The sequence below is a fragment of the Triplophysa rosa genome, linkage group LG14 (assembly GCF_024868665.1).
Source record: "Triplophysa rosa linkage group LG14, Trosa_1v2, whole genome shotgun sequence".
NCBI classification, from domain to species: Eukaryota; Metazoa; Chordata; class Actinopteri; order Cypriniformes; family Nemacheilidae; genus Triplophysa; species Triplophysa rosa.
In genome coordinates, this window is record NC_079903.1 from 10,143,502 (window position 1) to 10,158,293 (window position 14,792).

Consider the following 14,792-nt stretch of genomic DNA (forward strand, 5'->3'; position numbering starts at 1 on the left):
CAGTTTGAAGATTGTTTTTGCACTAAGCTACTAACCAAAGCTATTTTTGTAAATATTGCTACACGCACCACCACATTTTTTTCAAACGAGCAAGGTAACTAAATTGTTTTTGGTCACGGCTAGTAAAAAAACAGAGGCTTTGTGTATCGGACGTGCCTTTCTATTGGCCCTACAGTCAGGCAGAGGAGGGACTGCAGTAAAAAGCTAAGAGGAGATGCTCAGCTGTGTTTTGTGATAGTGATGATGGATCGATGGAGGGGTAGAGTTGCTCTTGTCACTGGTGCTTCAGTGGGCATCGGAGCTGCGATCGCTAAATCATTATCCCAGCATGGCATGAAAGTGATTGGATGTGCCAGGAACGTAGAACAAATAGAGGTAAGCTAACTATGTCAAAGTTAGTTGCACAGTTATAATATAGAAATCAAAGTTCGTGGATGATGCTTCTCAAGCTGCTGTGAAATGCAAAGTTAATGTTTTTAGAAACAAGTTAACCAAAATTGAATAATATGTTTATTTGGTAACTTATTAACGCATGTGGCATCGTGCTCTGTACAGCCTGTGTAATATTGTAACAAACATGTTGAGGGAAACACTTCATTTCGAAATGTGCTTGTTAAAATATAAATACTTAGCCTAGTACAAAGTTTACTACTGAATAATAATTCACTGGAGACTTTGTTGCCACATGACCCAAAATAATGAGTTGGTCTTTTTGGGCGTTACTTTATTTATTCACTTATATTATTATTTTACAATTTTGCCGTCTCATTTATTGTTTTGTATTTCATACCTCCTGACCTTTACTATTTGCACGTTGTTGACGCAGTTTGTGACAACTCAACTCATCTACTGGGGCATGTTGTCATATGGCGCGTGTCGCACCTCGCTCCAGCGAAACGCAGCAATAAAATAACATGATTAATTATAATTGTTTATAACAACAAAAGTGCAGTTATGAATCTCATGACTCGCACAAGGAATTTATCGTTTTCTTATTAATTTGACAACATTTGAATGCAATCCCTTACGAAAATTAACCATGTTTTTTTGTGTTAAAAGTGTAGTAAAACCATGTTTTTTTTTGGTGCATTAATTACTATTGTTATTTACTATAGTAACCACGTTTTAACTATGGTTTTTGAAAACTATCACGGAATACGGTGGGAAGAAACCCAAATGCAGGCAGCGGCAGTGAAGGGGTTAACAGAGATTTTATTTAACAAAATAAAACAAAACAAAAACCCACGAGGGGTTGTAAACAAGAACGAGAAAACAATACAAGTAAACAGGGACGTAACAAACTAACCAATAAACTAACATAACTTGACAAACTAAACTAACACTAGACTTGACAGGACTATCCAAACAGGAACACGACACGGGAAAACAGGTGAGCACAGGGTATAACAAAAACCAAGAACACAGCACGCTGACCAAACGTAATACACGAGCAACAAGACAATGAAATAAGAGAGCTTTTTAAAGGTGAGACAAACGAGGGATAATTGCACAGGGCAGGTGGGAAACATTAGACACGGCAGGGAAGCAATACATGAAACGAGAGGGGCGGGGCCAATGACAAGACACGAGAAAACACATGAGATGTCAAAAACATAAACATCTCATGGCTTTCTCACATAGAACCTAAGGGCTCCGTCCCGATCCTGCCACATGACTAGAAATACAGAACAAAGAATGCAGGACCGTGACAGAAAACACTCAGGAAAACCATGGTATTCAAAACCATGGTAATTTTTGCCTATACAGTAACCATGTTTTTTTGCTTTCAGCTATAGTAAAACTATGTTTTTTGTTGTTGTTTTAAACCGTGGTTAATTTTCAGAAGTCCCTTACGAAAATTTAAGCCAAGATAAAGTCCGCTCTCCTGCATTCTAAGAAGATCAGGATGTCCTGATCTTCTTAGAATGCAGGAGAGCAGACTTTATCTTGGCTTTTCATTGCTACAAATAATGTTTAGTTAACACAGCATTCATTAAGCGATTAAGTGTGAACGCTTTTCTTTTCACAGAACTTGGCATCAGAATGCGTACGTAATGGATTCAGTGGCACTCTGGTTCCATACAAATGCGATCTGTCTGTAGAGGAGGAGATTTTGTCCATGTTTGCCTGGATCAAAGATCAACATCATGGCGTTGAGGTGTGCATCAACAACGCTGGCTTGGCTTTCCCAGAGCCTCTATTACATGGCAAAACAAGTTACTGGAGGACTATGTTGGATGTAAGTAACTCACAAAACTGATAACCACTTATTGCTGACATGCAACAGGGAATGAATGACGCACACTGTAAAACTTTGCTGTAGTTTTGCAGCAGGTTTAAATATAATTAATTATTACTACTTTCCTTTCAAAACGAGCTGGCATTAGCACAGCAACACTAAAAAATGACATTCTTCCTAAGCATTTTTGTCTTGTTTTCTTGTAAAACTATTTAAAACTTCTTAAATTACAAAACATTTACATAGCAAGAAAAGTGACCTAAGATATTTAGGAAAGAAAAAGAACTAGGAAAGTATATGTTTAAAACAAAATTGTAAATTAAATCTACAGTAAGTTACTGGCAAACCTGCTGCAAAATTACAGCAACGTTTTAAAGTGTACGAACATGACATTTCGCAGGTAAATGTGATTGGACTGTCGGTGTGCGCCCGTGAGGCTTACCAGTCTATGAAAGAAAGAAATGTTGATGACGGCCATATCATTAACATTAACAGGTACAGAATAGTTTTATGTGATATTTTTACCTGCAGTCATATTCCTGCCTGTACCAAAGCATCATAATGTGTCTCAAAATGTGTTTCAGCATGTGCGGACACAGAGTCATGAATCACGCTGATGCACACTTCTACACTGCCACCAAATATGCTGTGACTGCTCTCACAGAAGGTTTACGACAAGAGCTACGGGAAACCAAGAGCCACATACGTGCCACAGTAAGAGATGAAATGTAGTGCTACCACCGCAACCATTGCCAATAAACTAATAGGAACTAATGATTATGAAGACTTATTAATACATTTCATGTAATATATAAATTTTATGATTTCATTATTGATTTTAAAACATGTCCAAATATTATGGTGGCACTAATAATGCTTATTTATTGACAGAGTATATCACCTGGTTTAGTGGAGACAACGTTTACCACCCGGTTTTACAGTGACAAGCCAGAAATTGCAGCTGCTGCCTATAGAAGTATAAAGGTATATATACAATTAAGAGACCAGACTGAATTTGCATTTCAAATCAGCATTTCTACTGTAGATGTATTGTTCCCAGTCCAGTGTCTGTTGAATTTTAACAAAATCAAACCTCAGGAGTGACATTAAGTCATCCAACAGCAATGTGAAAGACTGACAGCAAGACAAGACACATGAAACTTCCCTCATCTGTAAGTCACTTTGGATAAAAGCGTCTGCTAAATGACTAAATGTAAATGATAAAAATCGAGGTTATCGCATAAAAAATTACTTTATTAACTTTTCCTAAATATATGTAGAAATATTACTGTTGTATTGCTTAAAAGTGAATATGAACTTGTTTTCTTTGCAGTATTTGAGGTTTAAAAAAATACAGAGCATCTTTTCTGTTATTTTCACCTGTTTCTCAGTTTTAATTTTCTGCAAATAAATGCAAACAGAAACAATATTTTACAAAAATGATCATTTTACCTAAACATATACTTAGAAATAGTATGTTTTAAATCAGAAAATCAGTCTCCGAAATGGTCTCTTAATTTTTTCTGCGGCTGTATAACCAATAAATAAAATGTATGTATACACAAAATTAAGGGACCATTCCAAATTTGCCTTTATTTAGCATTTCTGCATATATTGTGACAATTCCAGTCCCATGTATCATGTTTCCATGGCTGTAGGTCCACTTTTTCAAATGATCTGTGTTATTTTTACAGTGTCTACAGGCAGAAGACATAGCTAATGCATTGGTGTATGTTCTGAGTGGTCCCTCTCATGTCCAGGTAAGGAGACTCCGTTGTTGGAGAATATATTATGTATTATTGCATTGATCTTAATGTTTGCTGTCTGTCAGGCTTTTGTCTAGTTATGAGGTCATTTGAATAATCTAGGCTGTAGCAAGAGAAAATTAAATATTCTGTTATGTGTTGTGTTATGTTATTGTTTTGTGCCCGTTTGTTTTATGAGTCCTTTTGTGCATTAGAAAAAAATAAAAATTTGAATGATGGCTAGTTATTGTGGGTTTCTTTTCTGTAGATTGGAGACCTTCAGGTGATGCCTCTGGAACAGATGTATTTGTAACACTCTCTAAAAACGCAGCATTTCTGAAATGCTGGCCAGGAATCTATCTAACAGGACTGAAAAATAATGGGCTTTGGCAAAATGTAAAAGTGTAAAAATGCACCAACATTTCACAACATGATGGGGCAAACATTTTTTCTCATAGTGATATCCTTTTTCCTATTGCATGCAAGTTTGCCAATCATAGAATATCCAGATGAAAAAATCATTAATATATGTGACCCTGGATCACAAAACCAGTCATAAATTGCATGGGTATTATTTGTAGCAACAGTATCAAAATTTCATTTTTGAGAGTGGATGCAGCAAAATCGCAAAATACATTGTATGGGTCAAAACTATCGATTTTTCTTTTATGCCAAAAAGCATTAGGATATTAAATAAAGATCATGTTCCATTTAGATATTTAGTAAATTTCCTACCGTAAATATATCAAAATTTCATTTTTGAGAGTGGATGCAGCAAAATCGCAAACAAAAATAGCCAGAAACACATCGACAAACATCGCTCGCTGCTACCCGCTCTCTGGGAATTACCCACTCAAGTTTAGTATCTATGTAAAGCTTAGAATTTCTGCTTTCAGGCTCATCTACTTTCCACAACGTCATTACAGCGGTAAGCCAATAGAGAGCGTTAAAACAAAACTGTTCCTTCTTAGCAACAGCCTGCTACAGCTCCTCTGATGGACAACTTTAAAGGCCCTTTTCTCATGCAGTATTTAGATTTTTTGCTCCCTCAGATTCCAGATTTTCAAATAGGCCTAGTTGTATCTCGGCCAAATATTGTGGGTGTCCACTGTCCAGCCAGAGATGACTAGTTAGTGTTTTTATAAATGACGAAAACTAATTTTTGCATTAATCATATGAATTAATTATAAGATCTGACAGCCGCTTGGGGCTCCATGTTTTCTCATGCATGAATGGCAGCTTGAGGAAAATTTCCTAGCAACCTGAAAAGTTCAGAGCAGAAGATAAAATATGTGTTCTTCCATGAAGTACCCATTGTTTCACCGTTGCAGCGTGCCAATAGAAAACATGAGCCTTTTTTTAATCCCTACCCCAACCTTTAATTCATAGATAGTTATTCAGATATACAGTTGTTTAGATATTAATCTAGCCACTTTCTCCTTCAACTCATTAATTCTGCATTCACAGCAGTCTTGAGGCGACCCCTCGCTTCTCTACCCTGCATGTGGACACAAGCGTGTGGTTACTCAGCAAAAGCCACTCACTCTCATGGGAACGGAGACTCGCCCTCTTAACCCCATTTCCATGACCGTAACAGCATGGAACGCATTGAAATCAATCGCGAATTGTCTTTAGCGCTTTGAAAGTGATACTATTGTACTGTTTTGGAATGCATTTCATTTCATAACGTCTACACCCTCTGAATGCTAGATTATTATTGCATGTCTGGGAACCAGAGATGTGGTGTGAGACTCCACATTGTTTTCATGTGCTCATTCTAGATCTGCTGAGTACAGCAGGGGTCACGGAGAAGGAAGTCAGTGTGATGTAAAATGGTGTGATGTTCGGCTCAGACCATAATTTGAATAAATTTGGGTGGTCCGTCATTTAAATAATGGAAATAGTTTAACCAACTAAAGTATATTATAGTTTGTATTCTGTACAGTATGTAGGTCTTACGCTTTAATAAGAAAGAGTTGAATGTAGATCATTTGGTAACATGTTACAGTAAGGTTTACTATTTACTATTATGCATTTACAACCAATTGTTGTAAAGTGTTACCAATAATATTGTACCACATAAAAATACATTAAACCCTACAATTTGGTGTATGTGTGTGATTGAAGACCAAGAAATTATTTTATATATTAACATTTTTGAGGGGCAATCTTTGGAAGTCCATTTTACTTAATCAAATGTTTTTATATATATATCCCAGTGCATTTAGGCAAACATTGTATAATTTTTAAATAAAATACTAAAGGTTTTGAAATAAATTTGTACTATATAAAACTATGATGAAGTGATTTTGTTTTACAATAAAGTAATAATATTCTAATTTAAAATGTAATTTGCATATTTATACCACCTGACTTTGTGGTTTTGATCATTGACATTTTTCCCTTCTTTCTTACACTGTGTCTACACCAGACGCGGCTCAACGCGGCAGGATAAGACAATAGAACGCATTAGAACCCATTATAATTTAAAATTTTGTCCACATTGAATGCGGCGCGACGCAACATGACAAAACCCATCAAGAACAAGATGTTGTCGTGTCGCCCCGGTCGCATCCGTTGTAGACACGGTGTTACAGTATGCATACGTTAAACTTCTTCTCTAAAAGGCTCAATTTCCAACAAGATCATGTGAGGATCAGCTGATGGGAGATTTGAGTGTTACAATGCTTATTTAATTGTGGAGATTGTGTGAGGCACCTAAAGCACATTATCCTTGTGAAGAATGTGACCCTATTCCACTCAGACCCCTGGCAAGGACCAAAGTCCCATATAAAATACTCAAAGCACCACAGGTACTCGGCTTGCTTTCTTAACAGTAACCTACAGGAGGGAAATACCATAATTTATCAGGTTACCTAAGTACACAAAAAGCGTGTAATAAAAACAAAACCTCACACTGTGGAGCACAGGAATGTTTTCCTAAATCATGCTACGGGAGAACAGACACTGCTTTTATTGACTTTATTCAGAAATCATGTTGAGAAACATATGCTTCATAAATTTGATCTGGCTGCCAATCTACCGGATCTAAAAAAACAGAGTAGATAAAAACATGCTTCTTATTAAAAAGAGCTTCGTATCATGTAGCAACTTAAATCACAGCAGAGCTATTGAATGTCACTCTCTCTTAACTTTTCCTCTTTTTTTCTCTAGTTCCTCGCTCCCTGGTTCTCTTCATCTTTGTGGTTCTAGGAGTGCGAGTCACCGTTGATGGAGTGTTAGTCTGAGCGAGAATAAATGTCGGGGCTGTAGTAGTCTCAGGATTCATTGACTGGTCAGTTTCAGGGGGCAAAACGACTTCATAACAGATTTTGATAACACGTCTGTCATTGGATGGGTTGGAGTGTTCCTCTTCAAATTTCCTTCTTACCGTAGCGCCCTGTAAACTTTGTAGTCTGTTCTTTGGAGTACCAACAGGTGCACCTGATGATGTCACTAAACTCTCTAAATTTTCAAGCCGGTCTAAACCTAATCTCTCAAGCACCCGAGCTTCCTCGTCTGTCACCCCCCTAGTGTCTGAACCTGGGAGCGGTTGGGAATCTCCCGAGGTGAGATCTTGAGAGGGCTCTGTAGAGGGAGCGAAGATTTTCTTCATTTTCTTTCTTCCTTCTCTCTGCCTTGAATTTGGCCTCTTGGTTCTCACAATGGGTGTATTTTGCGTAGCGAATGTGCCAACTACAGGTCCCCTTTCTTCCTTGTGCTCTGTACTGTGTAGCATCTCTTTTCTTACTGCCATAATGGGACTCTCTGTCATTGACGCTGGCAGGCTAACACCTTCGGCTGGACTAGCCTTGGTGTCGGCAATGGTTTTTCTTGTTTTTTTCTTTTGACTTCTGTGTCTTAGTTTTGGGATAATGGGCATATCACGTGTAGTTGGTGCGATGGATTCTGTGTTATTTGCTCGTTCTAGTATCTCTTCTTTCTTTGTACTTGCTGAAGCAGACACAACCTCCTGACTTTCATTGACTGTCCGTGGAGGGTCGTCTCTCATCATCTTATTAGAAAGCGGACCGTTACCCACAGTGTGGAGTTCGCTGTTTATGAAATTGTCATCTTTTGTTCGTAATGTCTCTATTTTTGCATGACCCTCTACCAATATGTTCTTACCCATGACCTCCTCTGTTTGACTGGTGGAGGGCGCACTTGACGTACCTTCATCAACCTTCAACACAGCATCGGGTTTTCGGTTTTTCTTTCTGCCTTTCCCCTTTCCTCTTTTCTTTTTGTTCTCTTTCTTCTTCTTGCCTGAATTTTTCTTCTTTTTCCTCTCCGACAGCGTTTCTCCTTTTCCCGCCTCTGCGGATGAGCTTTGCGAAGTGGAGACCGTGGCAAGCACTTTAATGAAATCCTCTGCGGCCGTCACCACATTTGTGAGCGAGGGCTCCTCGGGGGCGGTGGTCTTCGATTTGGACAACGTAGATTGTGTCGTGCTCTCGGCGCCCTTATTCTCATCCTGCTTTTCTTCGTCCGACCCCTTGGTCTTAGGAGGCGCTATAGTCAATACATCAATGACATCAATGCCCCCAAAGTCATAAGGGATAGATTCTCTGATCACTGCAATGGGAACTTTGTCATACCTTTTACACCTTTGATAGAAAGAAGAGAAAAATGAAATTTGTTCAGCCACTTTCACACTCATTGGGAGATGACCATATAAATGTAGAGTTGATACTTACATTCCATACCAGTGACGCTCTACACACTGTTCTTCATATGAAAACTCAAAGCAAGGCACTTCGATCACATTGAAGAAGGCTTGTCCAACCACTCGGGATGATGTATCATTGACTAGTCTCAGGCATTCTTTTAACCTGTACGATACATAAGTGCTCATAAATAAATTCACATTGAATGTATGCATTTTACATTGACTTTATAGTAATGCAATGCTCTACCAGTTGAACTACAGGAACACTAATATTAAGATATTTCGTATTTTTATGGCAATTTATTAATAAATGCATTGTTAGATTTTTGAGAACAGTTTTTTTAAGAGCTGATTTTGGATGTTCGATAAATTGCAAGTGTATCACATCTGCATCTTACATCTGTTCAATACAAATTTCAATTCTAGTTGACAATTATAAATAACTCTTAGAGTTTAATATCTTACGTTTGTTTTAGATTTAAATGTATACTTTTGTTAAAAAATCTAATCTATATTTAAGGTACAGTAGCTGCTGGTTACATTTCATAATTTTCCCAATTTCATAACCTTTCAACCTGTGATTCCCCTTACTCCTGCAGTCAGCGTGACAAATGCATTTTCCTTATGACACCGCTTAATTATTATCACAACGTGTAGGCTAGCAATTACACAAGATTGAGAAAAAAATGTATCAAATAGTCAGATGAAATGTAGCATGTCTGTCAGCATCACACTTGCATATCTGGACCACATATTAAACTTACGCGTTGTCGCAGTCGCAGTGGCTGAGGGAGTGCCATTTAAAATTGGTGTATCCGTAGTTGGAGGAAAATGCATGAATGACATAAGGACAGTGATCGTGAACGCGGCAGCACTTGTCCGTTTCTGCGAATTCACCTGCAGAGTAATCAGACGCACAGTTACAGAATTATCACGTGTACGTTCTTTATTTAACTTTAAGTTTAAAGTGACATCAAACTATTCTCAAGCACGTGAATTAAAGTCCACTTACCCAACTGATCATAGTGTTCCGCAATATTTCCTGCACCACACCAAAGTGTCCCGGGATAGGTGAAACCTCGCTTGGACCGACGGAGCGTCTTGTTATTGTCTGCAGCATCCGAGTTCGCCTCTTTTGGTTGTTTCGTTGTCACGATCACGTTTCTAGATTTCAACTTATTACAACTCGCCTTTGCCTCCGACACCCCGGTCAAACTGCGCTTCAAATCGGAGTTCGTTTTCTGGTCTCTTAAACCAATTCTGCAAACGTGCATGAAGGATTTGACTTGCATTTCGTTTCGGATCACAGAGCAATCGACCAGACGGCCTTGAGAGTCATGCACTGAGCGAACCTCTTCGACCCCGTCGGTGACGTGATGGAGATGATACCGTCCTGCGACTGAAGTTCTGGCGCAGAGAGTGTTGTTGAGCATGTAAAACAACTCTTTGCTTTCTTTTTCTGCGTCCAGTGAGCTTAAGAATTCACCTTTGACAAAGTTTCTGTCGAGGTAGGACAGAAAGACGAAAAACACGGACCACATCGCGGCGGGCGGCACTTTCAGCACCACGAAGTCTCAGACAGCACGGCAGCCTCTCCTCCGCAACGACCAGCGACTTCAAAGTCTGCTGTTGGTATTAATATGTTGCCGGTCAATAATGGGAGGGGTTTGTTATTTATTTAACCCTTTCCTCCACGAATGAACTGGAATAACCCGTGTACATCTGTTCTCTCCTCCTGTCGTCTCGTGACACATGAACAATGTGCAGTGATTTCCAATAGCGCCTTTACATGCGAATCTTTCATGCGCTTCCGATGCAGCCAAATTTGCAAAAGGCAAATTTATCTTTCTCTTATTTGCAAAAGGTAAATGTTGCAGGAAACAAACCAAAAGTTAACTTCACTTGAAAAATATTTACACGTGCGTTTTAGGATCACCACAGTTTTATTTTACATCTTTAGTCAACGCAAAACATGACATAGGCCTAATATTCGAAGCAAAATACAAAAGACATAAGTATCACCGATATATTGGCCTATTTATAGAAAACAAAGAAAGAAAGGAGCAAATAACTATATCTACAAAATCGAACCTCCAGCTACATATATTTTAAATACAAAGAAATATATCATTTGTATTTTTATCAAACTTTTTTTGTCCCGTGCACGTGCATTAGTTCTGGATTTAGGGTGTAATGAATATCTGCGTTTTGACCGCAAGTAACCTCCATCCCTTCCCACACCTAGAGATTTACTTTGGTGACGCAGCAAGGAGGAGGTTCCTGTCGCGCTTTCCATAGTAACAAGAGATGGGGTGATTCTTACGACCCAACGAGATTGGGCATTCTAATTTCACAAAGGGAATGGGTAGTGACCTAATTTGAAACAGTGGACTTTTTCACTGCAGACGAATGAAGATCACCGTGCAGTTGCATTTGTTCTGCACATAAGTCAGTGTCTCCATCTTTTCCTAGGTTACATGGATTTTAAATTCAGGATATTTTAAAGGAGACTTTAATTGTATCTTAGGCGCCACCACGATTAAAAGAGTCATCTGAGGAGAGACTGCACGTTTTATCCATATGTAAATATATTTGCTTTAACTAAAATGTGCAGGCACGCGATAAAGCAAACGTGTTTTATAGCCTACTAGTGCATTGTGCACTTGTCAAAAAACCGGAGTAAATTCAAAAAGAAAGATAGAAAGAATTATGTACAAACTCTCAGGTCCAGATTTTGTATTTTTAGTGGTTAAAATTGCTCACATAAATTAGGAAGATAACAAAATAGGCTAAATGGGAACTAGGGAGTGTGCAGGCCCAAATGCAAAATATTTAGGGTCGGCTTTCAAAGAGCACCCATTGAGGGCGACCCATGGGCATTGCAAAGAAATCGGATCGGTGGGGGCTGGAAACAAATGATGTAAATCACCAGAGGCAACATGCAACATTGTTGGAAAATCCGCTGAATGTTTTATTAATTCAATGCTTTGCTCATTAAAAACTTTTGCAGGGATTTTAATCCCCGTTTGTTCCAAATAGGCCTATTTACAGAATTGACATTTCGCCCAACACATTATGTAATTTATACAATTGACTTCAGCTTTTAAAAACTAACATTCTGATTAAGATTGTTAACACAATATTTCCTATTTTGTTACTATTTCAGATATGTCTAGTTAGCTAGTTAGTCAAAATTAGTCTTTGCTTGCAACAAAGGAACGAAATAAAAGGGCTCAAAGTATCACTTGCATATATTTGACTTTATTTTGACTACCATTTTATTTTTTCCTTTGACCACAGGGTCAAAATCTGTCTGGTTATAAGCATTCTTCCAAATATTTTTCTCGGTGTTCATCAGAACAAAGAATTTTATACAGATTTGGAACAACTCGAAGGTGAGTAAATGTAAACAATCTTTTTTTAAATCCTCATATTTTATCATGATTAGCTATCAAATTTGATTAAAAAAAGATTTTTAATACCAAAGATTTGGTCCGAATTCGCTCAGTCTCCCCTTTATTGTTTGGCATTAAAGCTGTTTAAAAGCTTACATGCACATCTAGTAGTTGGGCCTACTAGTATTTATCCAATAATTACTCATATTAATATGTTTACTAAATTTTCTTAAATAATCTGAATTTCGTTTATGCTCATTCAGCACAAACGGTTTCTTGATCTGACAGACTTGCAGCTAATGGTTAAGCGATTACTCTGAGAGAGAGAGAGAGACACTGAAACGCCCCCTTTGGACTAGCTACACTTGACACCACACATATGTGGTTACCGAGTTTTATAACTCAGTCTGCCTTTCCAAAATGGATGGGATAGCTATTCCCCAAAAGAGAAGAAATGGCTGGTACTTGTCACTTATGGCACCGAACACAAAAGGACCAAAGTTTGCCTGGCTCGACCCATCAAGACTCTACTGTAATGCACAGGTAGGCCTACTGTAGACTTGCATGTTGAAAACTGTAAACTTTTTTTATTACGCTGCCCATGTGTTACGTCACAGCACGTTATTGAATAATCTAGCATTGCAGTCATATATCATGAAGTCTGAATGATAGAATGAGGTATTTTTAGACTTGGATTTAGCCATAGTTTTAATTGAACACTTTTTGACTGATCCAGGCACTGCCAGATTGTGTGAAAGACCTTCTCAAACCATTCAAGAATGAGACGATTGATCTGGTGGCTGGAATAGATGCCATGGGCTTCATTCTGGGTATAATGCTTTTATTTTGTAGCTAGTGCTGTACAGGAAAGACTGAGGAAAGACTAAGAGGCAATATTTTTAGCTCAGTTCATGTGTTGCTGGAAAAGTAAATATAACTCCAGGGCAAAGATGCTAAATATAGAACAGCATATACTGTAAGACTTTCAAGAGGGGTTTGAAAGGACCCCATTCATAATGGTTTTTTGATTTAATTGGAAGGCTCCATGTTCTGCAGAGCATATGTGGTTGCCACTCTTGCTTTGAACAATATGAAGATCATTTCCCCTTTGCTTAGAGTCCCTTTGCTTATTTGATGCTTGACAATGAGATCAAACATTGTAGTTATTTTGACTAGCTTTTGCACATTTTTAGGGTCAGCTGTGGCCACAACATTAGGAAAGGGATTTCTGGCCATCCGAAAAGCAGGACACTTGTGTGTTCAAACTCGCACGCAAGAATACACGGATTACTCCAGATGTGAGAAGGTCATGGAAGTGCGTGTTGATGTGTTAAAGCCAGGTACTGATGTATGTAAATGCTGTACTGTTTGTGCACCTAAACAATTGTTTTTGTTAACTGAAGTGTTTGTTAATTTGTTAAACATTTTATATTTATATTTAACTATGTAAAGAAAAAGTATGTTTTAGTTCTTATGCAACCTTTTGTACAGTAATGAAAAAAATGATAATGGAATGGTATGTTATGATGTTTTACAGGTCATCGGGTTCTTATAGTAGACCAGTGGATTGAGACTGGAGGAACTATGAAGGCAGCCATCAAACTGGTGGAAAATCAAGGAGCTACAGTTGTAGGTAAACATCAAACACATCAAGCAAAATAAAAACAATGAGAGGTTTTTCCCTCTCCACCCAAAATCATATTTATGTGATTTTTGATCATCCTTTTTCAGAGCCACCATCAAAATTTATTGACATTCTTTTTACTGTAAGGTTGTTGACCCAAGTTTATGCATGCAAATTACAACACACAATATTTGGACAGGTGGCTTCTTTGAGGACATTTTTGACTCCTTCAGCAAATAGCTACTGGAAACAATCAGTGTTCTCAATGGACTGTTGTAAAAAAGTCTTTATTCCTTATAGGCATTGCCGCTGTGGCCATTGAGAACAGTGAGGGGGGGAAGTGGCTAAAGGAAAACTATAAGTACTCTCACTGCATTCCAAATGACCTTCAAGCTCAAATAGACAATCAACAGCTGGATTTTTTTAAGAACTTCAACTGAACATTTGGAAATCAGGAAAGTAGGAACATAAAGAATATGAAATCAGCTAATCAAAATTTTCTGCAAATCTAGAAAATTATTTAGGGGCTGTGATGTTTTTGTACGTGTACAGATATGGATTTGAAAGTTTGATTTTGTTTTGTAAACTTAAAAGGGTATTTTAGGTAAGATTTTGTTTCAAGTATGGCAAATGTCTGAAAGTTAAGCCAAATGCTCACAAACTACCACTAGAGGTCACTATGAGATTTCTAAATTCAACTTGAAAAATGGAAATGGGAGGTTTGGTTTTAAAAGAAATGGAAGAAAAATTGTGAAACAATTTTATTTCGAAAAAATGTTAAGCAAAGGAAACTATTCATACAGCTGTGTTACGTTCTAATACTTACACTTTACATCACATATACTGTAGTATTCTTCTAGACGGTCCCGCTGAGAGGGTGTCCGACCAACACATATAGTATGATGAGAAAAGTTTATTTACCCTTTTTTTTATATAAAAATATGATTGTTGTTCATTGCTTTTGTGCAACTCATGCATAGTCATCATGTGTACCTTTTAAAATCACTGCTGACTGTAAACTAATAATGTGAAATATAATTAAACTGTATTTGTAAATAACAGTATAATAATCACTGATAAAAATACATTTGGAGGAAATACAAAAATTGTGCACAGTCCT

At 37.7% G+C, this 14,792-nt stretch overlaps 3 protein-coding genes across 6 annotated transcripts; 2 read left to right on the forward strand and 1 right to left on the reverse strand.

Moving 5' to 3' along the window:
* Nucleotides 1–120: 120 nt before the first annotated feature.
* Nucleotides 121–6,215, forward strand: LOC130564979 (dehydrogenase/reductase SDR family member 11-like). 3 transcript variants are annotated; one of them, XR_008964317.1, is made up of 8 exons: nt 121–375; nt 2,030–2,239; nt 2,640–2,734; nt 2,824–2,953; nt 3,131–3,223; nt 3,362–3,411; nt 3,934–3,999; nt 4,253–4,269. XR_008964317.1 is itself a non-coding variant. In XM_057351473.1 (7 exons), exons 1-7 carry the CDS (start codon nt 241–243, stop codon nt 4,295–4,297), a joined length of 774 nt encoding a protein of 257 aa, XP_057207456.1. In that variant the 5' UTR covers nt 121–240; the 3' UTR covers nt 4,298–6,215. The 3 variants fall into 3 exon arrangements, 2 of the variants coding, with proteins under 2 accessions (XP_057207456.1, XP_057207457.1); XM_057351473.1 differs by lacking the exon at nt 3,362–3,411 and having other exon boundaries at nt 4,253–6,215; XM_057351474.1 differs by lacking the exons at nt 3,934–3,999; nt 4,253–4,269 and having other exon boundaries at nt 3,338–3,411.
* Nucleotides 6,216–6,957: 742 nt separating this feature from the next.
* Nucleotides 6,958–10,401, reverse strand: proca1 (protein interacting with cyclin A1). Its single transcript, XM_057351639.1, has 4 exons — nt 9,666–10,401; nt 9,418–9,550; nt 8,682–8,816; nt 6,958–8,591 (listed from the first exon to the last, which is right to left on the reverse strand). Exons 1-4 carry the CDS (start codon nt 10,192–10,194, stop codon nt 7,133–7,135), a joined length of 2,256 nt encoding a protein of 751 aa, XP_057207622.1. The 5' UTR covers nt 10,195–10,401; the 3' UTR covers nt 6,958–7,132.
* Nucleotides 10,402–10,929: 528 nt separating this feature from the next.
* zgc:174895 (uncharacterized protein LOC100126024 homolog) lies at nt 10,930–14,124 on the forward strand. 2 transcript variants are annotated; one of them, XM_057351644.1, is made up of 7 exons: nt 10,930–11,235; nt 11,954–12,048; nt 12,312–12,591; nt 12,785–12,878; nt 13,242–13,388; nt 13,586–13,681; nt 13,973–14,124. In XM_057351644.1, the coding sequence occupies exons 3-7, from the start codon at nt 12,469–12,471 to the stop codon at nt 14,110–14,112; spliced, it is 600 nt and encodes a 199-aa protein (XP_057207627.1). In that variant the 5' UTR covers nt 10,930–11,235; nt 11,954–12,048; nt 12,312–12,468; the 3' UTR covers nt 14,113–14,124. The 2 variants fall into 2 exon arrangements, with proteins under 2 accessions (XP_057207627.1, XP_057207628.1); XM_057351645.1 differs by lacking the exon at nt 10,930–11,235 and having other exon boundaries at nt 11,964–12,048; nt 12,337–12,591.
* Nucleotides 14,125–14,792: the final 668 nt, after the last annotated feature.

What these genes read in the sequence shown, in the direction of transcription:
- LOC130564979 (XM_057351473.1), top strand. Translation starts at nt 241, where the DNA reads ATGATGGATCGATGGAGGGGTAGAGTTGCTCTTGTCACTGGTGCTTCA. An exon ending in CATATCATTAACATTAACAG is followed by an intron (nt 2,735 to 2,823) that starts GTACAGAATAGT and finishes AATGTGTTTCAG; the next exon opens with CATGTGCGGACACAGAGTCA. An exon ending in GTGGTCCCTCTCATGTCCAG is followed by an intron (nt 4,000 to 4,252) that starts GTAAGGAGACTC and finishes TCTTTTCTGTAG; the next exon opens with ATTGGAGACCTTCAGGTGAT.
- proca1 (XM_057351639.1), bottom strand. Translation starts at nt 10,194, where the DNA reads ATGTGGTCCGTGTTTTTCGTCTTTCTGTCCTACCTCGACAGAAACTTT. An exon ending in CACTGCGACTGCGACAACGC is followed by an intron (nt 8,817 to 9,417) that starts GTAAGTTTAATA and finishes TGTATCGTACAG; the next exon opens with GTTAAAAGAATGCCTGAGAC. An exon ending in GAGCGTCACTGGTATGGAAT is followed by an intron (nt 8,592 to 8,681) that starts GTAAGTATCAAC and finishes TTTCTATCAAAG; the next exon opens with GTGTAAAAGGTATGACAAAG.
- zgc:174895 (XM_057351644.1), top strand. Translation starts at nt 12,469, where the DNA reads ATGGATGGGATAGCTATTCCCCAAAAGAGAAGAAATGGCTGGTACTTG. An exon ending in TGTTGATGTGTTAAAGCCAG is followed by an intron (nt 13,389 to 13,585) that starts GTACTGATGTAT and finishes GATGTTTTACAG; the next exon opens with GTCATCGGGTTCTTATAGTA. An exon ending in TCAAGGAGCTACAGTTGTAG is followed by an intron (nt 13,682 to 13,972) that starts GTAAACATCAAA and finishes TATTCCTTATAG; the next exon opens with GCATTGCCGCTGTGGCCATT.